The 21,480-nt window shown below is 45.9% G+C and overlaps 1 protein-coding gene across 1 annotated transcript in view; it reads right to left on the bottom strand.

Annotated features, from left to right (window-relative positions):
• DNMT1 (DNA methyltransferase 1) overlaps nt 1–21,480 on the bottom strand; it is an 862,083-nt gene that overhangs the window by 609,670 nt on the left and 230,933 nt on the right. The window contains exon 11 of the mRNA XM_044084674.1: nt 11,587–11,705. Coding sequence (XP_043940609.1) covers nt 11,587–11,705 — 119 coding nt within the window. The remainder of the gene's footprint in view (nt 1–11,586; nt 11,706–21,480) is intronic.

The raw sequence follows: 21,480 nt of genomic DNA, 5'->3' as shown, positions 1-21,480 counted from the left end.
CAAAGCATCACCAAAAGAGAAATCCTCTGGAAGAGAAGCAGAATGAATGGACTCCTGCATCAGGATCCTCAAAAGGAGAAAAAAACCTGAGAAACTTCATCAGCAGAAATGCTAGAAGCATCAGAACCACAATAAGACAAAGCCTCAGGAGGGACATCCCTAGGCCTTTTAGACTGAGGTTGTGAACCCCTAAGAGTCAAAAGGTCATTAGCCATTTTAACTTCTCTCCACCTAGATCATGTTCAAAAAGGAGCCTTGAAGGATCATTCCACCAACATGGTAAACTGACATCAGTACACATGCATACATAAACACAACTAAAATAACATTAATCTTACTTTGGAGGTGAGGGTTCAATTTTTAGGTCATAAGAAAGTTTGAATTATTTTATCAGGAAGTCAGTGCACTAATCTATTAGTAGGGTTGTACAGCTGTGACCACAATTAAGTGCTAATATGGTAAAACTATAACAATGTACTTATTTAACTTTGTTTGCATTACTGTACACATTTTAAAACTATAACAATGTACTTATTTAACTTTGTTTGCATTACTTTATATGTTTTACTAACATTTACTTATTCCTCTGACACCTTTAGCTCCTAATGGTCTGTCCTGGCAACAGCCAAAGTCAGAGACCTGATCACAGACCGATCGGTCTATCACATAAGCACAAACTCACTCACTACATGCATACTTACAGGTGGTTTAGAGGATCACCAGATTGCCTATTAGTATATCTTTCAAGTGTGGGGGAAAGCTTGAACGCTCAAGAACTGAAAGAATATCTAACAAAACTCAAGCAACCAGACACTAAAAATGATTGCGTCCCTATTTCCTGTAAGTCTCAATCCATTAATGTTTTCCCTGGTTCTCTATTATGTATTTTGTCTATTTGGGTTGGGAGGTTGGCATAATGGTTAAGGTGTTTACCTTAGAAACACAAGGTGCACGGTTTGATTCTCACATTGGATAATTGGCTAGGCTTAAAATGGCCCATGAGGGCATTTAGTCTAGTACTAATCTATGAACCTATGAACCTATAACCATTTGGGATTGAGGGGAACGAGATGAAACTGGAGCCTGCCTTTTCACAGGCTTACAACAGGAAGATTTACCTGCAAGTCTGAAGGACTCGGGAGGCTTGGCAACCACTGAAGTCACAGCAGAGATGGTCTGTATGAGCTTGCTGTCTGAAGAATGGAGGCCTCTGACAGTCAGCTTAGCAGCTCTGCATCCAGCTAAAGAAGCGACTGGCAGGTCAGAAGGCAAAATGGATGCCAGAGGACTCTGAAATGGTCTGAGGCCTGCAGTTGAAAATCCGTGGGCTGCAAAGGCAACTCACTCGTTACCGCAGGACTACCAACTTATTAGAGGACTTGACCTTCTGAAGCCTGACTCAGTCCTTATCCTTACACTTGGGGATATCTGAAGCCTGAAGACCAGCGGACAAGCAGACACCAACCGACAAACTTAAGCCAAACTCAAAAATGTTTAGCTAAAAGCTTAGCCCAACTAAGAATAGTACGCAGATAAAAGGAAGCACAGAGAACACAATTCGGAACGGTGGTATCAAGGCCTAAACAAATACAATAGGAATGAAAATCTCTATGGGCATCTGCTTTTCACAGGTAAGAATCAACCTTTTCTGACATTCGTTAAGGCAAGAAAACAGGATCCCCAATGGGGTACTTGGCTGTAGATGACCAGCTTTGTAGTCTGAAACCAAAAAGGTAAACTGCCGACCAGCACTCGTGCAAAAAATGCTTCGGGCTCCGTGGCGAGAGACTGAGGAAGTGATGTCGGCTGCCTCCTTTTGTATTGGACGTCCTTTACAACAGGCAGCCAATGTCATATTTACTTACCTTTGGTATTCTGGCCGATCGAGGACTACCGGGAGCCAGATAACCCATTGGTTAGGACTGCAACAGTGAAACACCAAGTTTTTTCCTTCTGTTGTAGAGACTGTTAATGGCAGGGCAGGAGGAGAGCATATTGGTTCTGTTTGGTATGACCCTAGCTATGCAATTGTATAGATGCTTAGTGCGCCTTGGTGCATGATTCAGCAGCCATACTCCCATTCCCCATTTCTATGGATGACGTGAAGCTTGCCACTTTTGTCCTTAGAAGTTCAAAGTTAGCTTTGGAGAAGTTTTTCGCAGTTTCCTTTTTCGGGGATGGGGTGGAATTTGGATATCAATGGTGATTAACTTGTGGTCAGATCAAACCAGGGAGGGGTTTATCATAGGAGTAGAGAAGAGGTCCCCCATGTTTGTAATGAGTAGGTCAAGAATGTTAATTCCCCTAGTGAGGATGAGGATGAGTTTGTCTAAGGCATTGGAGTTTATGAATTCCATGAAACGTTGGGCAAAAGAGTTGGAGCAGGAGTAATTGTTACAACTAATGGAGGAACAGTTAAAGTCTCCCAGTACAAGGGTATTAGGCTGGACTTTTGACGTTTTCCAGAGTGTCCAGGAATGCAGAGTGGCAGTCCTGGGACATTGTGGGGGATCTGTAGCAGGCTACAACATGGACTGCAGTTGTGTCCAGTGTTAACACATCGGAAATACTTTAGGTACACAGTTATGTTGGTCAACAAGTCTGGAGGTGTGTGCATCTTATGAAGATGGATACACCTCTGCCTTTTGGGGGTTTGATCATCACATCCCTTAGGTCTTTGTTTCAGATTTGGGGGCCAAAAGGTGCAATATGCATTGTAAACTGGTAGCACAGGGGTGCTCTCAGGAGCCTTAAACCAGGTCTTGGTTACTGCACAGATGTCAATGTTCTCCAGTTTGAGGAGTGACTTGAGCAAGTGCATTTTGAGGTTCAGACTTCTAGCATTGAGTAGCATAACCCTTAGGATGAGTTTGCTAGCAGATGTTATGGTGGTAAATTTATATTCAGGGCATTGCCTAAAAAAGGCATTATAGGGTTGGCAAGAGCCTTGCCCAGTATCTGGAATCCCAGGGGTGGCAGATTCATTCGGTCTCTGGCAAAGCATTGAGGTCAATCATGTCATCCCAAGCAGACAGATACTGGATCCCCAAATGAGACCAGAAACTTAGTCAATTGTTGGTCACATTTTCTGCTTGTACTGGGCTATAATTTTTGGCGACGGTAGGATGCTACTCAAGGCTACGGTCATACCTACCTGGGCTACAAGATGAGAGCTCCTCCACGTCTCCATGTAATCCAGGGAGGTACGTCTTAGATCATTCACACCAACATGTACAATGACAGTCATATTTGTACTTGCTGTGGCAAATCCTGGCACCCGACAGGCAGCTGACCATAAATTTCTCCTTATTTAGCCTAGTGAGTGGCATGTCAGTGTGCCTTACAATTTAAATCACCTAGGACTAATGTGTTCGGTACATTGTTCTGCCTTAAGGGCAGAGCACGAGTGGCACACAAAGTCTGGGCTATGTGTCTTATGGGGTGTGCCTGGATGAGATGGTCGCTTGCGTTTGTGCCTTGGAGGTCTCTGTTTGGGCAGATTTTTTTTTTTGAGAGTCTCCACGAAAGTGGCTGTGTATTTCGTGTTACTATGCGATAGTGGTGGTGTGCGAACAGGGCAGCTGTGTATTCTCTGATGCATTAACCTTCTCCTCCCGACTGGCTGACCCAGTCTTGGATCGAGAGCGTGAAGCGTCAAGTTTGGCTATGTACTTCATTGCCTCAGGATGTCCAGGTTCACCAGGTTAACAGGAGAAAGCACTGGAAACTGACCTTTGGACATGCCTGGAAAAGTGATCAGCTTTAAGTACAGAGTTATTTATGCTTAGATTAAGTACTGAAGCCTTTTGCTTCCTTTATGGAAAAGTTTAGTGCTAGTAGCAGTGGGTGAACTTGCAATAAATGCTACAAGATGTTCTGAGCAAGTGCTAGATTTAAAGGTCTAATCTGAGTGCTCAGAGATAAGTTAACAAGGTCTTGGGGAAAATTTGAAGAGCAGACTAAGGCAACAGTAATGATTTACTTCAGCGGCGCTGCCAGTTGAGCAAACTTTTTTTAAACAAAGATAAAAGGGATAGAAATAGCCCAAAATGGCCAATAAGACTTTCTGAGCTGAAACCACTCCTTTAGCGACAGATAGGCTGCTCAGAGCTTACCATTCCCACTTATAAGCAGAGATGCTTCTCTATCTCAGTAAGGTCTGAGCAACACAAACTACAATACAGTCCTGAAATCAGCAAATCTGAAATCCAGACTATTCTAGTTGCAGAAAGGTGGGAAACTAGCAAGGAAACAGAATTTCAGAACTGCAAAAAAGTTACGTACTCACCATAACGTTCCATCTGAGTAGGTACTTCATTTGTCTGCAACCTGTGGGTATCGGATCCGAGCCAGCAGCTTCACAAGCTACAAGATCCAAGCTCCTAGCTCCTCCCCCTACCCATAATCCCCTGCCACTAACTATTACCTCAGATCGATTTTGCCCAATCTAAGTCATAACCTCGACAGAGGTATACTGAAGACCTAACCTCAAGACAGCAATATTTCAGGTGACCAGAAAAACCCAAAAAAGGGTTAGGGGGATGGCAGGGGGGACGGTTGCAGACAAATGAAGTACCCACTCAAGATGGAACGTTATGGTGAATACATTACTTCTTTATCTGAAGTAGGTACTTCATTTGCTCTGAAACCTGTGGGACAGAGTCCCCAGCTACCTAAACAATAAACCTGGGTGGCCTTATGGAAGGATATTCCGAAGCACTGCGGAGCCAAAAGAAGCACTACTTCTCGATATCATATCCAGTTTATGAGAAATGAACGTATGAGAAGAGGACCAGGTAGCTGCTGAACATGTGTCGTCCAAAGGAACCCTGGACCAGAAAGCTGCTGAGGTGGCGATGGACCGGGTAGAATGAGCATGTATTCCCATAGGAGCTGGTTTGCCTGACTATACATACCCCTGAACTATACATTGACAAATCCAATTTGCTAGGGTCACTTTAGAAATGGCCCTTCCCCTGGCTGATTTTGCAAAGGACACAAACAACTGATCAGACTTGCGAAAATCTTTAGTTCTGTGCAAGTAAAAACGTAGTTGCCTGTGTACGGCCAGTCTGTGCAATATGTACTCTCCCTTATTCTGAAAATTTGGAAAGAACACGGGCAAATTGATTGATTTTTGATTCCGAAGCCACCTTAGGTAAGAAAGACTGGTTAGTCCTGAGACACTATCCCTGTGAAAAATGAGATAAGGGGGTTTTCATACAGTGCTTGGAGTTCCGAAACCCTCTTAGCAGAAGTAATAGGTACCAAGAAAGCCATTTTCTAGGACAAGAATTTTAAAGGAATTGAGGCTGCAGGCTCAAAGGGTGGACTCGTCAGGGCTTGCAAGACTAGTGTCAAATCCCATGGGGGCACCACCGTTTTCACAGGAGGTTTCAAGAGAAACATGCCTCGCAAGAAAGTTTTGCATAACTTTGTGGATGCCAATGATCCTAGCCCATCTCCCACATGAAAATGGGAAATGGCTAACTGCACCTTAACCGTAGAAGCACTTGCTCCCTGCCAAAAAAAAATCGACAGGAAGTCCAGGATTCTCGGAATAGGAACTGTAAAAGGATCCAGGCCCTTGTCTGTTGCCCAGATGGAGAAGCGTTTCCACTTGCTATTATATATTTTCCTGGTAGCCGGCTTATGAGCCGCTACCAGAATGGCCTTCACTGGTGATGAGATACCGGGAGTCCTAGCCATCAGTGGAACTGGATCAACCAAGCCGCAAGCTTGAGGTTTACCAGGTTTGGGGTTTGACAGTGCGGTATGTGAAATCAGGTCTGGAATAGGTTCCAGTATCCAAGGGGGAGTTGAACTGAGACCGCAGGTATGGGGGACCAGATCTGGCGAGGCCAGAATGGGGCTATGAGGATAACTCTGCTCCAACAGAGGCTTTCTGTATGAACTTAGTCATAAGCGGAAGGGGAGGGTAAGCATAAAGACGACCAGGAGGCCAAGCATGAACAAGAGCATCTCTGGAGTCTCCCCCTCGGGGAGAAAGTATTGCGAAGTACTTGCTGCATTTTGTGTTTACTGGAGAAGCAAAAAGATCGCAGCGAGGGCAACCCCACTTGCGGAAGATCTGCTTCGCAACTGATGGAGTGAGAGACCACTCGTACAGAGTGAGAATTATCAGACTCATCCGCTAATATGTTGGACTATCCCGGAATGTGCACTGCTACTAGAAAGCGGTTGGTGGATATCGCCCATTCCCACACACTCATAGCTTCTCGACAAAGGGGATAAGACATGGTTCCCCCCTGTTTATGTACCAGACTACTGACATTGTCAGTCTGGATTGCAATAGTCCCCAGAGGAAGAAGGTCGTGGAGAGCTTGAACGCTAGAAGAACCACCCTCATCTCTAGGACATTGATATGCGGAGCAGTCTCTAGAGAAGTCCACGTACCTTGGATGGTTCTGCCCGAACAATGCCCCCCCCACCCGAGGCGAGAAGCATCCGTGGTCGTGGCTTAGGGCGGGGGAATCACAAAGGGTCTCCCTTGCCTCAGCTCTCGAGAGTGAAGCCACCAAAGAAGGGAATCCCTGCAAACTCTGCTCAATGGAATTGGGGAGCTTAACGGGTGGAGTAATAGCTACCACTGAACCTGGAGGGTCCATCGTAAAACCTGCATTCGCAGGCGTGAATGAAGGAATAGACCGATTGCCACTGCCATAGACCCTAGTGCCCTCAGGACTAACTCTGCCGCAGGAGCTTGATTCTGAAGAGTAAGCACCTGAAGCGACAAGCTGCTCAACCTGTCAGACAGAAAGGCTCGAGAAGCACGGGTATCCAATCTGGCCCCTATGAACTCTAAGACTTGTACGGGGCAAAGGAAGGATTTTTGAAGATTCCCCGAGATGCCTAGACTCTGGGCAAGAGTCAGAGTGTAATCTCTTGCAATGCAGAGTTGATGCCTGTTGGCGGTAAGGAGCCAGTCGTCTAGGTACGGGAAAACCTGAATGCCCTGAAGTCTCAGGTGGGCTGCAACCACTGCCATGACCTTGGTGAACACCCTGGGGGGGCTGAGGTGAGGCCAAACGGAAGAACCCTGAACTGATAATGACTGGCTCCCAGCTGGAAGCGGAGAAACCTTCTGGATAGTCTGTCCATCAATATATGGTAGTACACATCCTTGAGGTCTATAGAGCACATCCAGTCGTTCTCCTGCAGCAAGGGGAGAATTGCTTGAAGTGTGACCATCAAGAATTTTTCCTTGGGGATGAACAGGTTCAGAGCGTACAAGTCTAGGATGGGTCTTAGGTCCCCCGTCTTCTTTGGCACTAAAGAACCTGGAGTAATAACCCAATCCGGACTGATCTGGGGGGATGGGCTGGATGGCTCTTTCTTAGCAACTTCGAAACCTCTGAAGCCGCAGTCTCCCTCTGATCGGGTGGAACATCGGGGAGGCGTCTGCTTGAAGGGGGAAGGCTTAGGAAGGGAATGGAGTAACCTCTGGATATAACGCAGAGCACTCATCGATCTGTCGTAATGGACTCCCAATTTGACAGATGCTTCGTCAACCGCCCCCCCCCCCCGACTGCCTCCAAAGATGGACAGTCTGGTACGCCTTCAGGGCTGCTGCGCAGGTCTGTCAGAGAAAGGCTCTCTAGACCCAAAATTATGCAGCCCCCCTCTGCCTCTGGGCCGGCGTCCACCTTGTCCTCTGCCTCTGGAGGATGAAGGGTCTGAAGCTGGATGGGATTGCTGAGACTTGCGGAACCACAGCTTCTTTTGTCCCCTCTGATTCCTTGAGAATGATAGTTGAGGATTAGAGAAGTGGACCCCGATGGCAGACTGCGTCTTCCCGTCCTTCTCGCTTTGGACCAACATTTCACTAACGGTCTTGCCAAAAAGCAAAGACCCGTCAAAGGGCGCATTTGCAAAGGACGCCTTGAAGGGTTCCGCAAAATCGCAAAGGCTGAGCCAGGCATGACTCTGCAAGACTACCCCGGCTCAGCTGGTCCTATTGGCTCCCTCTGCTGCATGAGAGTAGCCACATGGACGTGTTAGATATGGATTTTAGAGTGGCCATACGAGTCGAAAACATTCTTGTCCTCAACCGACATGGACTCTGGGGGGGCTGCAGCGTATTCCTCAAGTCTCGCTGTAGCCTAATAGTATGTGCCATATAATTCAGCGCCCTCACAGAGAAGGTCGCTGAAGCAAACATCCACTTCACAGTGCGGTCCACCGCCCAAGATTCCTTATCCGGCGGGTGGACCGAAGAACTCTTGGGCGAGTTCCCTCTTTGTGGCAGCCGCCACCAACATGGCATCGACCGGAGACCCCTTGGCCCATGACTATCTGATGGGGGGCCAAGGACTTTTGTCGGGCCGTCTTGGGATTGGCTCCATGGTGTCAGGCTCCTTCCACGCCCCGGTAGTAATAAGGTCCATCAGGGGGTCAGCCAGAGGGGACACCCAGGAGGTAGACGGGCCTGCCTCAAACGCCTCCAGGAACACGGATTCATCCGCGGAAGGTTTTTGGGCAGACCACCCCCCTCTAATACGCAACATCTCCACGATGTCTCCGAAGGAGACATCCTCGGGGGGGGTGATCTTGGGGAACCTTCCGTTTCATCCAAATCCGTGTCTGTGGTGATGGACTCAGGGGAGTCCAGGTGCCTCCTTTTACACCTCCGTTTAAGAGGGACCTCCTCGGTGGGACTGTCCGAGGAGGGCTCGTCAACGGCTTCCTGTTCCTCCACAGGAACCGGCTGGAGGGCTTGGGCAGGCTGTCTCAATGGACGGATGACTGAGGATAGACCCATATGCAGCGGGGGTGCAGGAGGATCTCAACAGCACCCTCTCCACTACCTCAAAAGCTGAAGAACTACTCTCCCCAGGCCACGAGAGCAATCTCCTCGGCTCCGAGGTAGGGACCGGAGCAGATGCGGTCGGATCCGAGAGAGACGTGTGCTCAGACCTAAACGGCGCTGAAGACACATGAACTCCCCCGGATCCGATGCTTGGCCCCGAGAACTCTGATCCGAAACACTCGAGGGTATGGTCGGCAAAGAGACCGGAGCTATCTGCGCCGACGAATCCCCGGCTCTGAAAGGGCCTGGATCTGATGACTCCAAACGCCTCGACGACAGAGGGAGACCGGTACTCCCCCTCCAGTGAAAAACGAGGCAAACAGAGCCGAGAGGGGGAGGATCCGGAAACCCTCAAGGGAGAGCTAGCCAGCTTAGATGGCGGGGCTGAGGGTTGAGTCTCAGTCCGCCTTTTTTGAGACCTGTGTCTCTCCTTATATTTGTGCCTCTTCTCTTTAGAGGAAGAGGCACCCGACTCCCCCGAAGTCAAACCCAAAGCGGGAGGTTGAGTCCCCGGTTGAGCGGTGGGAGAGGAAAGCACTGGGACTGAGGAGACAGCCTGAGCCTTGGAGGGGGAGGAAGCAGCAGCAGAATCCTGGGGGAGCAAGCCCGCCAGGATCAGCTTATTCTTCCTGTCCCCAAGTGCCTGGGGGTTAAAGGCTGCACAGATTTGGCAAGCCGTTGATAAATAGGCCACCCCCAGGGATAAAACGCACTGAGTGTGGCCATCAGCAGGAGAAAGCTTATGGCCACACTCAGTACATTTTGAAAAAACGGCCTTGGGCCCTTCAGCCATTACCACAAATACACCCCCCCCAAACAATAAGTGGGGGAGGGGTGGACACAGAAAACTAACACTACTACACAAAAAAAAACTGTACTGTCTATAGGGACACTAAAACACACAACAATCAAACTCTTGAGAAAAAGGAACAGTCTCACCAATTTAGCTAAGGAGCTCTTCAAAAGGTAGCCGTCTTCAGCCGCGGCAAAAACGATCTGGGGTAATACAGTTAGTGGCAGGGGGAGGAGCTAGGAGCTCAGATCTTGTAGCTTGTGAAGCTGCCGGCTCTGATCGGAGATCGGATCAGATACCCACAGGTTGCAGAGCAAATGTACTTCAGATCACTATTTAAAGCAGAAAAACGGATAGTGCACTTGTGTGTAGCCTACAACAGTATTACAGTTGAATTTAAATTAAAAACTAGAGAATAAATTGCTAAATTGCAAAGAATATTTAACAGAATACAGTTAAAGTAGCAGGGCTTAATAAACGGCTAGAATAAACTGCAGTAAGCAAAAAAGCATAATGGAAGTACTTTAAATCACTGAAAGTCTCTCCTCTCTTTCTGCTGCTGTAGAACTCTACAGGATGCCCAGACAGGATCTTGCCGAGGTCAAAGCACAAAACTTTTTTTTTAAACAAAGATGAAAGGGAGAGAAGTAGCCCAAAATGGCCAATAAAAATACTATTTCTGAGCTAAAACCATTCCATTAGTGACAGATTGGGAGCGGTAAACTGAGCAGCCTAACAGTCCGCCCTGCAGAGTCTCAAACCCAGGATGCTGTCCTCTACAAATCACAGTACCATACCACTACATCTGAGCTGTTTGCAAATAACGTAGTCACAAGTAGGAAAATGGTATGTTTAGGCAAGAACTAAAGTATTTTTTCATGCTAGAAGCAAACTGTAATCACTAGATCAAATATTAAACCAATAGAGGTATAAAGTATCACACAAGTTTGCATCTCATCTCTAGGATTTTAATCTGCAAAAAGTAAAACAGAAATGCCAGACAGTTGACAGGCTGGCTAAAATTAAAGTGATCAATAAAACTGAAGTCTATATACAATTTGTCTTAAAATGCTGATGAACTTTAGTGCACAGAAATAATCTGTATGTTGGCGTTTACAATATTATTTGAAAATGTTTGTGCTAGTGTTATCTATTACTATTTCAAAGATAATACCAAGTCAAACAAACTAAATTCTACTGCATCAGTTTTCTCCTCTTTTCTGCCACCAGTGTAAAAAGGTATTAAACACACTTCTCCCCTACCTGTAAGCCAGAGACAAGTGAAAAACTTTGCTAGAAAGTTAAGCCCTTCAATACTGCCCCCCACCAAACAGCCACAAATTATGCCCTACACCTTGCTAGGAACCTTTCTGTACATATTTCCACTGCTATTACAACCAAGTTAAAGGTGGCAAAACTTTAGCTATTATCAGTGGGTTTCTGGAAAATTTGAAAAAGTACAAAATTAATGAACTGAAAGCATAGCAAGTGAACATGGATAGGACATTGGGCAATACATAGCAAAAAGAGGGGGGAAAAAAAAGTGTACTGTTCGACATGGTCAGCCTCACAGCTTTGTCCCCCTCAACCTGGGAGGAGGTCTTGCATTCTTTTTGTAAACTATATCTGGGAACAGTGAGCATGCTGCAGTTTCCCACCTTTCAATTATCTCATTACCATGTGGTGGATAAAGCTGGTACTAATGGGATGTAGCAATTCTTGGGAAGAAACCTAGTTCAGAAATACTTTACTATATTAAAAATAAAAGGAAGCTCTGTCACTGGAAGACTATTGTACAATGAAAAAGAATGACGGCGACATGCAATGCCCTTACAAATACAGGCTGCAATCTTTGCAGAAACATAGGTATGGAGTGATGCTGGTTAGTGGAATCTTACTTTTGGGAGAGGGCATTTCAGCTAAACGTCAGGCATTTCAGAAATGATTTATACAGTATACTTACCATCGGGACAGGGGTTGTCGTCATAAATCGGTTTCACAACACCACTGAAGTAAAGTTCCACATTCTTCTCAACGAGGCCAGAATCGAAAGGGCACAAGTGGCCTTTCTTATCGTAGACACTAGACAAATGTTACAATAGAAATTTATTGTGAATACTGGTTCATAAGTGGGAAAAGTGCATCTATTTGTCTTGGCAGTTAGACTTCTCAAATCTAAAAATTTGGAAATTGACATTGGTTTGACGCCAGGTAACCTTATAATAAAAAACTTAATGTAGACAACCTCAACAGGTTATTCAAATCAAAATTCAAAATTTCCAAATAGTTACAATATACTAAACAAAGTTACATAAAGTGCAAAGGCCAAGGGTAGGGTAGGAAAATGGGCATCTTATACCTATCCTATGAAAAGTACAGTTGTGTACACTTACCATAAATGTAGAGGTTCGTGTATTTACTGTTTGCAGTCATCACACTTGGGTTATCTGCCTGCAGGTAGCCCTCAGGTCGGCCCGAATACCAGAGTCTTAGGATTTCTGCGTCTGATGCTGTCGCTTCTTCCATGAAATCAGATGTGTAAGACAGGCAGCCAATGCCATTACATCAGTTTTTCTTGCCCCAAATGTCAGGACTCCCACAAATAGGAAGCTAGTATATGGTAGGGAACACCACCAGTAAAAAGTAAATACCATTAGGAGTGGCCATAGACAGGAGCGGTAGAAAGAAGCCAGAGGGCTGGAGGGAGGGAAACAAGGACTGCAACACACTAGCATCTACATTTATGGTAAGGGTACACAACTGTACTATGTTCTTCGGGTTTCACTGTTGCAGTCATCACACTTGGGTTGATTCCCAAAGCTGAGGAAGGGTGGAGGCAGTCAAGAAGTGTTAGGCCTGGCTAGTAGGCTTTGCAAGACTGCTGTAGCAAATACAGTTCTGGATTTAGAAAAAAAATTGGTAAGTGGTAATGCTTGGTGAAGGTGTGTACAGAACTTCAGGTTGCAGCTTCCAGAATGTCCCTGGTAGCGACTCCCCTGAGAAATGATGTAAAGGTGGAAGCAGCCCTAGTGGAATATGGTCTGATCCCCTGTGGGGTAGGTTTTCCATGGTGCTTTTTTGCAGAAATGGATGCAGTGTGCTATCCATTTGGAAATGGTTTGCTTTGAAATGGCCTTACTCCTCTGCCCCTGTAGCAAAGCTGACTAGCAGCTGATCAGATTTTCTAAAAGTCAAGGTAGAACCTGAGCTGCCCGTGCAGGATCCTTTCCCCTTTATTTTGAGGGTTAGGGAAGAAGGTTGTAAATGGATGGATTGGTTTAGAGCCACACTGGACACCACCTTAGGCACAAAGGACGGGTTAGTCCTGAGGTAAACCCTGTCAGCATGGAAAATGAAGGGTTCCACAGCCATTAGTGCCTGTAACTTAGACATTCTTCTTGCTGAAGTTATAGCTAAAAGCAGGGCTGTTTTCCAAGAGAGGAATTTTAAGTCTGCTGAAGCTGCAGGTTTAAAAGGGGGAAGCGTGAGCTTTTCCAGTATAAAGAGTTAAGGTCCCAGGCAGAGGTGGGTGTTCTCCTAGGGGGCCTTAAGTTTAGCCCCTCTCAGGAGCTGCTTGATGAGAGGGTGGGAAAATAGAGGTGGCTCAGTACTGTAATGAGCAGAGTTGGCAGAGGCATGAATGTTAATGGAGAAGGACAGGCCTCTGGAGTAGCTCTGCTAGGTAATCCAAGATTAGAGATAAGGAGGGCACTGCTGTGTCCTTCCCTGGAGACAGATTCCAAAAATACATTTTTGGCATAGGATTTCCTAGTACTGGGCCTTCTGGCTTAAAGAATTACATCCAGCACCTGTTTGCTGAGGGTTGCTGGTGGTGTATTCAAGGGATAAGCCAGGCTGCAAGGTTTAGGGATTGCAACTGTGGATGCAAAATCTGTCCCTCCTGCTGAGACAGCAAGGTAGGAGCCTGGTGAAGGTGCCAGGGTGGCACTTGTCAGACTGTGCAAGTGGGTACCAATGCTGGCATGGCCAATCTGGGGCAATAAGAATTGCCCTTGGCCTGTCCTGTTATCTTGACTAGTACTTTTGAGAGTAGGGGCAGAGGGTGAAGGCATAAATTGAGGTGTTTTCCCATTGAAAGGCTAGGGCATCCACCTTCCAGGCCCTGCTGGGAGGGTTCCTGGTGCAGAATTTGCTCAACTGGTGGTTCTCGGGGGAGGCAAAATAGGTCCACCTCTGGTGTCCCCCACCTCTGGATCAGAAGGTGGAAGGTGTTTGGCACAAATTTCCACTAGTGTCGGTCTAGGAGATTTCTGCTAAAGTTTGCCAGTGAATTTTGTTTGCCGGGCAGGAATGGAGCTTGTAGATGCACTTGGTTGCTCAAGGCTGTGTTCCACAGGGCCATGGCTAACCAGCAGAGTGGGTATGAATGGGTTCTCCCCCCCCCCCACTTGTTTATGTACCACAACTGTGGTGTTGTCTTTTTATAAGCAGTTGTCCTGAAAGGATTAGATATTTGAAGGCTGTCTGAGCATTCTGTACAGCTAGCATCTCTTACTGATGTGCAGGATAATCTGGGCTGGGCTCCAGTGGCCCCAAATGCACTTGCCGACCATGTGAGCCCCCATGCTTAGTCTGATGCATCTGTTGTCAGGGTTTGGGTGGCGAGGGGTGGAGTGAAAAGCAGTCCCTTGTTGTGGTTGCATGCTTCTGCCTACCAAAGGAACCCTGCCCTTAGACAAGGTACGATTGGAATGACTGTTCCCAGGTCCTGAGAATGCTGGCACCAAAGACTTAAGTACTATTGAAGTTTCTTCATATGCAGTCTTGCATATGGAATTAGCAGAATACGTGAGGCCATGAACCCTAGGGCTTGCAGTATTTTCCTTGCAGATAGCTGGGCTCTGGTGGCCATTTCTTTGAAGTAGTTTGTCAGATAGACCTGTTTTTCTGAAGTGAAAAATGCCATCTGGGAAGTTGTCCCAGCTTGCTCCCAGGAATACAATCTTGACACTGGGCATCAGTTACGATTTCTTTTCATTGACTGTGTACCCCAATGAAGCGAGAAGGCTTTTTACAAATGCCAGGTGCTGAAGTAGCAATTCCTGTCTGCCTACAGTATGCAATGGCTGGAGCCAGGCACTTTGTGAATACTCTGGGCACAGTAGATAAGCCAGAAAGGGAAGTGCAGAGAACTGATGGTGCATAGAGCCTGCCCTGAAGCGTAGACATTTCCTGCATGATTCTTATGGGGATGTACAGATAAGCTTAAGTCTAGAGTGACTAACCAGGCATCCTTGGCTAGCATAGGGAGAAGCTGTTACTGGGTAAGCATCTTGAATTTTGGGACCACCAGAAAGGTGTTGTGTGGATAGAGCCAGGATTGGGTGCCAAGAGCTCTTTTCTGGGCACCAAGTAAAGTCTTGAGTAGAAACCCTGATCCCTCTGTTCTACTGGAACAGGTTGAATAGCTCCGATATTGAGCAGGGAAGTACTTGCTTTTGAGCCTCTGCCCACTGGTTTGGCAGAAGGTCTGGAAACCTGCTTGGGGTTTGCAGTGTATGGAAGTATAATCTGTACCCCTGAGATGCAATGTTTAGGACCCCATCTGTCCTGAGTAATGGACATCCAGTTTTTTGCATTAAGGGCAAGTTTTCCTCCAAGGAGCACAAGTAATTGGGCAGGGCTGGGAAGTATAATTGAAAAGTCATTGCGAACTTTTTCCATAAGGGGGCAGCTTACCACTCCCTGTTTTTGAGATGGGGGCACTCCATTGTTTAGATCTCTGCATACCCAGAGACTGTAGTCTGGGTGGTATGTTTCCCCTGGGTTTGGTTCAGAGTAGGCCTGGAAGGGGCTGGAAAGGACCATTTTTTTAGAAGGCTAATGCCTACTGAATCTAGGTGGTTGCACTTAAGAATTATTTAACAGTTTGCATAGATTTAAGCTTTTCCTTCCATCTTCTAGAACCTCTTCTGCTTTGGTGCCAAATAAATAGTCCTTAAAGGAGTATCTAGTAATTTGGATTTGATATGATCTGGCAAGGTTTGTTCCTTCAGCCAAGCATGCCTTCTCAGTACAGACCCAGTGACTGCAGCCCTGCAGGATGCTTCTAGGGCAAAGCCGCACTGAAAAGTACGCTTACTAACTTGGTGGGGTTTGCAGAATGCACTAGCTCTTATAAAAGTCTATTTTCTGCGCAATCTGGAAGTAACACCATTTTTTTGTTTAATTAGTTCCATAATATGCTGCTGGTACTTCAGCATGCGAAACTGGCAATTCAATGCCCTGATGGCAAGAGTTGCACAGGTATTCTTACCCCCATCTGTCTAATGTTCTGGAATCCCTGTCTGAAGGGGTAGGATTTTTGGCTGTAGTAGCCTCAATACCTTTAGGTTCCCTGGGAAATGGTCTCTGGATCCGCAATAGGATTCTTGGAGAAATTAGTGGGAATCAGGTACTCTGTACGTGTCAGGTTTAGAAGGGGCCAGGGTCAAGTATCTGAAGTAAGACTGGATTCAATAAAAACATCTACAACATCCAGGACAGGAGGTGTACCTAGAGGCCTGTGCGGAGGAAAAGTACAGTTTTGTACCTACCATAAATGTAGATGTTCGAAGATCCACATTGCTGCAGTCCTTACATATGGGTAGTCCGCTGTCCTCGGTCGGCCCGAATACCAAAGTATTAGGCTGACGTCGGTCAAGGCGCTTAAAACTGACATCAGGACGTCAGGGTACAAAAGCGCATGACCGACGTCATTTCCTCAGTCTTTTCTTGCCCCAGATGTCAGAAGGCCCTAACAAGACAGGTCAAAGCCAAAAACCAGCAAAACCCAACCAACCACCCGTGCACTAACCATATTTACAATATGTACAACACAAACCACACCACCACCTTCAACAACAGAGGGAAGGAGGGAGGAATGGACTGCAGCAATGTGGATCTTCGAACATCTACATTTATGGTAGGTACAAAACTGTACTATGTTCTTCATCTCACATTGCTGCAGTCCTTATATATGGGTAGAATCCCAAAGCAGAGGTAAGGGAGGATGGCAAAACTATAAAGCATTAGGAGCTGCCAACATGCCTTGTAAAATTGCAGTTGCAAATCCAGCCCTAGATTTAGAGTAAAGTGGAAGGTGGTAATGCTTAGAGAAAGTATGCACTGAACTCTAAGTAGCTGCTTCCAAAATATCTTTAGTAGCCACCCCCCTTAAAAAAGCTGTAGAAGTGGCAGTAGCCCTAGTGGAATGAGGCCTAATCCCAGCTGGAATCTCCTTACCATGATGGGAATAACAGAAAGCAATACAAAACCAATCCACTTAGAAATAGTTTGTTTTGAAACAGGTTTGCCCTGAGAACCCAAAGCAAAAGAAACAAACAACTGCTGAGACTGCCTGAACCCTTTAGTTCTGCTCAAATAATATCATAACTGTCTGTGTATATCCAAAGTGTGCAAAATCTTTTCCCTTTATTTTGGGGTTTGCATAAAAAGTAGGCAAATGAATAGTTTGGTTTAAAGCCACACTAGAAACCACTTTAGGCATAAAAGAAGGGTTAGTACGCAAAGACACCCTATCCTTGTGGAAAATTAAGAAAGGCTCAACTGCCATAAGGGCCTGTAACTCAGAAACCCTTCGCAGAGGTAATGGCCAACAAAAAGCAGTCTTCCAAGATAAATATTTCAACTCTGCCGATGCTGCAGGCTCAAAGGTTGTAGAGTGAGTTTCTCCAACACAAAATTGAGATCCCAAGCAGGAGTAGGAGCTCTACGTGGGGGTCTTATATTATTTGCCCCTCTAAGGAATTGCTTAAACAAAGGCTGAGAAAATAATGGTGGGTCACAGTCATAGTGAGCAGAGATTGCTGCAGCATGAACCTTTATAGAGAAGGACAAACCTTTGTCCAATAACTCAGTAAGGTATTGAAGCGCCACACTAAAATTAGGTTTAGAAACATCAAAGTCCTTTGCTGTACTCCAAAATAAAAATCTCCTCCATTTATCTGCGTAAACTTTCCTTGTACTAGGCCTTCTGGCCTCCAAAATAACATTCAAAACTTGTTGTGGAAGCAGAGACCCTCCAGGGTTTAAACCAGAACTTGTTGTGGAAGCTGAGACCCTCCAGGGTTTAAACCAGAATATGCCAGGCTGTCAGATGTAGAGAATGAAGTCTGACATTGAGTAAATGACCGTTCTCCTGAGACAGCAGGTGAGGAATCGAAGGCAAAGGCCATGGAGGCTCCTGTACCAGACTTCTCAGTAATGGGTACCAGTGCTGTCGAGGCCAATCTGGAGCTATTAAAATCATGTTTGGCTTGTCCTGTCTGACCTTCAGCAGTACCTTTGGGAGGAGAGGCAGAGGTGGAAAGGCATACACGTGAAGATTGCTCCAATTGAATGAGAGAGCATCCACTTTCCAAGCTGAGGGATGAAACCTTTTTGTGCAAACCTTTGGCAGCTGGTAATTTAGTGGAGAAGCGAACAGATCTGTGTCTGGAGTTCCCCATAACACTGTCAACCTCTGGAATACATGAGGATCCAATTTCCACTCGTGGGGATCCATAATTTGTCTGCTCAACACATCTGCTAAGGAGTTCTGTGCTCCTGGCAGAAACCTTGCCTGAAGATTTAGCTGTAAACTGAGAGCAGTCTCCCACAAAATCATTGCTTGTCTGCATAGAGGATAAGAATCGTTCCCCTTGCTTGTTGATGTACCACATGACAGTTGTGTTGTCTGTTTGAATCAACACCTGCCCTGGAAGAAGTAAATCCTTGAAAGCTATCAATGCAAATTGGACTGCTAACATCTCCTTCAAGTTGATATGTAGATGTTGAAGTCTGGCAGGCCACGTGTCTTGTATCCATTTTCCATTTAGATGAGCTCCCCAAGCTTTGTCTGAGGCATCTGTCGTTAAAATCTGACTCCTCTGGCGGGTCACAGAGAGTCCCTTGTTTAGGTGACATTCCTGAGCCCACCACAAAAATTCCTTTTGAATGCAAGGTATTATTTGAATGACAGTGTCCAAATCTTGGCAGTGCTGTGTCCATACATTCTTGAGATACCATTGTAGCTTCCTCATATGCAGTTTGGCATTGGGAAGTACCAGAATACAAGATGCCATGAACCCCAAGGCTTGAAGGACTGTCCTTGCAGTTAGCCTGGACTGATGAGACAACTGGTGGAAGTAAAGAGAAAGATTCTTTTGTTTGTCCGGGGTCAAAAAGGCCATCTGGGATGCTGTATTCAGTCTCACACCCAGAAAGCACATGTCCTGAGAGGGTACTAGACTGGACTTTATTTCGTTCACAGAATACCCCAGGCATCTTAACACTGCCATCACATACTGTAAATGATGAAGTTCGTCCTTTTCTTGGGCCAGTATCAGGCAATCGTCCAAATAAGGATAGATCTGTATTCCTCTTAGCCTGAAGAAAGCTACCACTGGAGCCAGAACCTTCGTGAACACTCTGGGCGCAGTAGATAAGCCAAAGAGCAATGCAGAGAAAGTACAGTTTTGTACCTACCATAAATGTAGATGTCCGAACTGGATAGCATCTGCAGTCATAACAAGTGGGTTGTCCTGTCGTCAGGCAGCCCTTCAGTCGGCCGGATTCCAAAGTCGGGTCCGCTTCGCTGATGTCGCACTCCACCCGACGTCATCTCTGTTGGTCTTCGGGTATAAAGGCATCAGCCGACGCCATTTTCCTCAGTGTTTCTTGCCCCAGATGCCAGTAGCCCTCTTGCAGGCTAAAATTTGGATAGATGCCAATGTTTCCAAATAGATAGAGGTAAACACAACAATAAGCATGTATGTACATATACACAAACAAATACACCATAAAAGACTCCCCCCCAACAGCTAGCTATTAGAAGGGTAAACACCCTAGGAGTACCACAGAGGGATGGAGGGAGGGTAATCCTGACTGCAGATGCTATCCAGTTCGGACATCTACATTTATGGTAGGTACAAAACTGTACTATGTCCTTCATGGATGCATCTGCAGTCATAACAATGGGTAGAATACCATAGCCAACTAGGGAGGAGGATAAAAGTAGATTATGGTGTGTTTAGGATCCCTTGCAGTACAGCAGTGGCAAACCCTGCTCGGGATCTGGAATATAGAGGCAAATTATAATGCTTGGCAAATGTATGCACGGAGGTCCAAGTAGCCGCCTCAATAATGTCTTTGGTTGCCACTCCTCGTAAGAAGGCTGTGGTAGTGGCTGTTGCTCTTGTAGAATGAGGTCTTATGTTCTGTGGAATTGGTTTTCCATGGAAGGAGTAACAGAATCGTATGCAATTTCCTATCCATTTGGAGATTGTCTGTTTGGAAATAGCTTTTCCTTCCCTTCCTGTTGCATAGGCTACAAAAAGTTGGTCAGTCTTTCTGCTATTTTTTGTTCTGTCCAAGTAGTAGCGTAGCTGTCTATGTACATCCAAGGTATGCAGTATTCTTTCCCTCTGTTTTGTGGGTTGGGAAAGAAGGTAGGTAGGTGGATTGCCTGGTTTAAAGACACTCTGGATACCACCTTAGGCATAAATGTAGGATTAGTCCTCATGGACACTATCTTGGTGGAAGATTAGGAAGGGTTGCACTGCCATTAAGGCCTGTAGTTCTGAAACCCTCCTTGCTGAAGTAATTGCCAGTAGGAAAGCAGTTTTCCATGACAGGTGTTGTAGGTCTGCTGTTGCTGCTGGTTCAAAGGGTGCTAGTGTCAACTTTTCTAGCACAAAGTTTAAATCCCAAGCTGGTAATGGTGGTTTCCTTGGAGGTTTTACATTCTTGATTCCTCTGAGGAATTGCCTGAGCAAAGGGTGCGAAAAAACAGGTGTATCAAAGCTGTATTCTGCTGAAATAGCTGATGCATGTAACTTGATGGAGGAGTAGGACAGGCCTGAATGAAGAAGTTCGGCCAGATACTCCAGAATGTTAGGCATATCTATGTTTGACACATCTTTTCCTCTTTTTGTACTCCAGATGACAAACCTTTTCCATTTTCCAGCATAGTTCCTTCTTGTTGAAGGTCTGCGTGCTTCAAGAATAATGTCTTTAACTCTTTGGGAAAGTTTTGGAATAGCTGCTGTTATGTGATGTTCCATGCAGTCAGTTGCAAGGTTTTTAGGTTTGGATGTATGATGCTGTAGTTGTTCTGCGTTATCAAAGGCATCAGGGGAATTGTCCACATATTGTTCCGAGACATGCTCCTCAGTAGTGGGTACCAGTGTTGTCTTGGCCAGTTTGGAGCTATCAGGATTATCCTTGGACGTTCTTCCTTGATTTTCAGTAGTACCTTGTGTATCAAAGGAAGAGGCGGGAATGCATATGCTGTTAGGCCTTTCCAGTTGAAAGAGAGCGAATCCACTTTCCATGCTAATGGGTGGAATGTCCTTGTGCAGAATTTTTTGAGCTGGTGATTGAGAGGTGATGCGAATAGGTCTATCTGTGGCATTCCCCATTTCTTTGAGATGGTCTTGAATATGTCCGGGTGAAGCTTCCATTCGTGGGCATCCGAAGTGGTTCTGCTTAATATGTCTGCTAGGGTATTGTCTTTCCCTGGTACAAATATTGCCTGTAACTGGATGTTGTAGCTGAGTGCCAGGGTCCACAGCTCCAAGGTCATTCTGCATAGGGGGTATGAATGAGTGCCTCCCTGTTTGTTGATGTACCACATGACTGTGGTGTTGTCTGTCCTTATCATCAACTGGCCCTCTTTGAGAAATGGTTTGAACTTTTGGATTGCCAGTTTTACTGCCAGCATTTCTTTTAGGTTGATGTGCAGTTGAAGTTGATCCTGTGTCCACAATCCTTGCACGCATTTGTCCAGCATGTGGGCCCCCCATCCTAGGTCTGAAGCGTCTGTTGTGATGGTCTGGCTTGCTTGACATCTGCG

Source organism: Protopterus annectens, chromosome 9.part0 (genome assembly GCF_019279795.1).
Source record: "Protopterus annectens isolate FY-2018-M chromosome 9.part0, PAN1.0, whole genome shotgun sequence".
NCBI classification, from domain to species: Eukaryota; Metazoa; Chordata; order Ceratodontiformes; family Protopteridae; genus Protopterus; species Protopterus annectens.
This window is presented reverse-complemented; position numbering and strand designations above follow the sequence as displayed.